Below are 4,724 nucleotides of genomic sequence, written 5' to 3'. Positions count from 1 at the left end.
GGTCCTGCTCTGTGCCAGCTGGGTCCAGCTGGGTCATGCTCTGTGCCAGCTGGGTCCTTCTGGGTCCTGCTCTGTGCCAGCTGGGTCCTGCTGGGTCCTGCTCTGTGCCAGCTGGGTCCTGCTCTGTGCCAGCTGGGTCATGCTCTGTGCCAGCTGGGTCCAGCTGGGTCCTGCTCTGCCAGCTGGGTCCTTCTGGGTCATGCTCTGTGCCAGCTGGGTCCTGCTGGGTCCTGCTTTGTGCCAGCTGGTTCCTTCTGGGTCCTGCTCTGTGCCAGCTGGGTCCAGCTGGGTCATGCTCTGTGCCAGCTGTGTCCAGCTGGGTCATGCTCTGTGCCAGCTGGGTCCTGCTGGGTCATGCTCTGTGCCAGCTGGGTCCTACCGGGTCCTGCTCTGTGCCAGCTGTGTCCAGCTGGGTCATGCTCTGTGCCAGCTGGGTCCTGCTGGGTCATGCTCTGTGCCAGCTGGGTCCAGTTTATCTAATTGGAGGATATGGTTATTTCCGGTTTTTAATTTCTGATAACGATGAGACCTATAGGGAGGAGGTCAGAGACCTGGCAGTATGTTGCCAGGACAACAACCTCTCCCTCAACGTCAGCAAGACTGCTGAACATCGTCGTCGGTGATCAGGCCTACAACCGCCGTGTCGTCAGCAAACTTAATGATGTGGTTGGGAGTCGTGCGCGGCACTGAGTCGTGGGACAGGAAGTGGACGGGGAGAGAACAGGAGGGGACTGAGCACGCACGTCTGAGGGCCCCCCCCCCGATTTGGTGGACGTGTTGTTACCTACCCTCACCACCTGGGGGGGGGCGGCCCGACTGGAAGGCCAGGATCCAGTATCAAAGGGAGGTGTTTAGTCCCAGGGTCCTAAGCTTAGTGATGAGCTCGGAGGGCACTATGTTGTTGAACCCTGAGCTGTTGTCATCAATGAAAAGCATTCTCACATAGCTGTTCCTCTTGTCCAGGTGGGAAAGTGTGGAGTGCAAAAGAGATTGTGTCATCTGTGGATCTATTGGGGCGGTAATGCAAATTGTAGTTGGTCCAGTGTTTCTGATGGTGTTGATGTGAGCCATGACCAGCCTTTCAAAGCATTTCATGGCTACAGATGAGAGTGCTACGGCACGATAGTCATTTAGACAGGTTACCTTGGGGTTCTTGGGCACAGGGGACAATGGTGGTCTGTGTGTGTTATGTGTGTGTGTTATGTGTTAGCAGAGTGTGTGTGTGTTAACAGTGTGTGTTATGTGTTACCTGTGTGTGTGTGTGTGTGTGTTCACAGTGTGTGTTACGTGTTACCAGTGTGTGTGTGTTATGTGTTAACAGTCTATGTGTGTGTGTTAACAACGTGTGTGTGTTAAGTGTGTGTGTTATGTGTTAAGTGTATGTGTGTGTGTTAACAACGTGTGTGTGTGTGTTCAGTTTGTGTGTTATGTGTTAAGTGTATGTGTGTGTGTTAACAACGTGTGTGTGTGTGTTCAGTTTGTGTGTTATGTGTTAAGTGTATGTGTGTGTGTTAACAACGTGTGTGTGTGTGTTCAGTTTGTGTGTTATGTGTTAAGTGTATGTGTGTGTGTTAACAACGTGTGTGTGTGTGTGTGTGTTCAGTGTGTGCGTTACGTGTTACGTGTTAACAGTGTATGTATGTTTTCTCTAGGTGTATGTGAGAGGGCAGCATGCAGTCAGCTCCAGCAGGTTTGTGGGACCCCCATGGACCCCAGTCTAAAGATGTCTCCTCTCTCCCCGTACACACACCCTCCGCCTCTCGCCTCTCCCATGTGATCGCTGCACCACCGGCTAAGAGAATCACCTTTTACAAGAGCGGCGACGATAAGTTTGCGGGAGTGAGGATGGCCGTCCACAAACGCAGCTTCAAATGCTTTGACGCACTGCTGGACGACCTGTCGCAGAAGGTCAGAACACACACACAGTACACACACACACAGTACACACACACACACAGTACACACACACACACACACAGTACACACACACACACACACACACACACACACTACCCCGTACATCCACTCAGTACTGGTACGATGTCTATAGAGTCATGTTATTGTATATAACCATGTTATCGTATATAGTCATGTTATTGTATAGAGTCATGTTATTGTATATAACCATGTTATCGTATATAGTCATGTTATCGTATATAGTCATGTTATTGTATATAACCATGTTATCGTATATAGTCATGTTATCGTATATAGTCATGTTATCGTATAGAGTCATGTTATAGTATATAGGCATGTTATTGTATATAGTCATGTTATCGTATATAGTCATGTTATTGTATATAACTATGCCATCGTATATAGTCATGTTATCGTATAGAGCCATGTTATCGTATATAGGCATGTTGTCGTATAGAGTCATGTTATTGTATAGAGCCATGTCATTGTCATGTTATCATATATAGTCATGTTATTGTATGTAGTCATGTTATCGTATATAGTTATGTTATCGTATATAGTCATGTTATCGTATAGAGTCATGTTATTGTATATAACCATGTTATCGTATATAGTCATGTTATCGTATAGAGCCATGTTATCGTATATAGTCATGCTATCGTATATAGTCATGTTATCATATAGAGTCATGTTATTGTATATAACCATGTTATCGTATATAGTCATGTTATTGTATATAACCATGTTATCGTATATAGTCATGTCATCGTATATAGTCATGTTATCGTATATAGTCATGTTATTGTATGTAGTCATGTTATCGTATATAGTCATGTTATCGTATATAGTCATGTTATTGTATATAGTCATGTTATTGTATAGAGTCATGTTATCGTATAGAGCCATGTTATCGTATATAGTCATGTTATCATATATAGTCATGTTATCGTCATGTTATTGTATGTAGTCATGTTATCGTATATAGTCATGTTATCATATATAGTCATGTTATCGTATATAGTCATGTTATCATATAGAGCCATGTTATTGTATATAGTCATGTTATCGTATATAGTCATGTTATAGTATGTAGTCATGTTATTGTATGTAGTCATGTTATTGTATATAGTCATGTTATCGTATATAGTCATGTTATCGTATAGAGTCATGTTATTGTATAGAGTCATGTTATTGTATATTGTCATGTTATAGTATATAGTCATGTTATCGTATATAGTCATGTTATTGTATATAGTCATGTTATAGTATATAGTCATGTTATCGTATGTAGTCATGTTATCGTATATAGTCATATTATCGTATATAGTCATGTTATCGTATAGAGCCATGTTATCGTATATAGTCATGTTATCATATATAGTCATGTTATCGTCATGTTATTGTATGTAGTCATGTTATCGTATATAGTCATGTTATTGTATATAGTCATGTTATTGTATGTAGTCATGTTATCATATATAGTCATGTTATTGTATGTAGTCATGTTATCGTATATAGTCATGTTATTGTATATAGTCATGTTATCGTATATAGTCATGTTATCGTATATAGTCATGTTATCGTATATAATCATGTTATCGTATATAGTCATGTTATTGTATATAGTCATGTTATCGTATATAGTCATGTTATCGTATAGAGTCATGTTATTGTATAGAGTCATGTTATTGTATATTGTCATGTTATAGTATATAGTCATGTTATCGTATATAGTCATGTTATTGTATATAGTCATGTTATAGTATATAGTCATGTTATCGTATGTAGTCATGTTATCGTATATAGTCATATTATCGTATATAGTCATGTTATCGTATAGAGCCATGTTATCGTATATAGTCATGTTATCATATATAGTCATGTTATCGTCATGTTATTGTATGTAGTCATGTTATCGTATATAGTCATGTTATTGTATATAGTCATGTTATTGTATGTAGTCATGTTATCATATATAGTCATGTTATTGTATGTAGTCATGTTATCGTATATAGTCATGTTATCGTATATAGTCATGTTATCGTATAGAGTCATGTTATCGTATAGAGTCATGTTATCGTATATAGTCATGTTATAGTATATAGTCATGTTATCGTATATAGTCATGTTATTGTATATAGTCATGTTATAGTATATAGTCATGTTATCGTATGTAGTCATGTTATCGTATATAGTCATATTATCGTATATAGTCATGTTATCGTATAGAGCCATGTTATCGTATATTGTCATGTTATCGTATAGAGTCATGTTATAGTATATAGTCATGTTATTGTATATAGTCATGTTATCGTATATAGTCATATTATCGTATATAGGCATGTTATCGTATAGAGCCATGTTATCGTATAGAGCCATGTTATCGTACATAGGCATGTTATCGTATATAGGCATGTTATCGTATATAGGCATGTTATCGTATAGAGCCATGTTATCGTATATAGGCATGTTATCGTATAGAGCCATGTTATCGTATAGAGCCATGTTATCGTATATAGGCATGTTATCGTATATAGTCATGTTATCGTATATAGTCATGTTATCGTATAGAGCCATGTTATTGTATATAGTCATGTTATCATATAGAGCCATGTTATCGTATATAGTCATGTTATCGTATATAGTCATGTTATCGTATAGAGCCATGTTATTGTATATAGTCATGTTATCGTATAGAGCCATGTTATTGTATATAGTCATGTTATCGTATAGAGCCATGTTATTGTATATAGTCATGTTATCGTATAGAGCCATGTTATCGTATATAGTCATGTTACCGTATATAG

The 4,724-nt window shown here is 38.8% G+C and overlaps 1 protein-coding gene across 1 annotated transcript in view; it reads left to right on the top strand.

Moving 5' to 3' along the window:
* The first annotated feature begins 1,661 nt into the window (after positions 1-1,661).
* The window catches only part of LOC135526887 (retinitis pigmentosa 1-like 1 protein), an 18,391-nt gene continuing 15,328 nt past the window's right edge, over positions 1,662-4,724 (top strand). Inside the window, 1 exon segment of the mRNA XM_064955554.1 lies at positions 1,662-1,908. Coding sequence (XP_064811626.1) covers positions 1,672-1,908 — 237 coding nt within the window. The 5' untranslated portion in view covers positions 1,662-1,671.

Source organism: Oncorhynchus masou, chromosome 32, assembly GCF_036934945.1.
Source record: "Oncorhynchus masou masou isolate Uvic2021 chromosome 32, UVic_Omas_1.1, whole genome shotgun sequence".
In the NCBI taxonomy this organism is placed as follows: Eukaryota; Metazoa; Chordata; class Actinopteri; order Salmoniformes; family Salmonidae; genus Oncorhynchus; species Oncorhynchus masou.
Note: the sequence above shows the minus strand (reverse complement) of the source record. Positions and strands in the feature narration are given on the sequence as shown.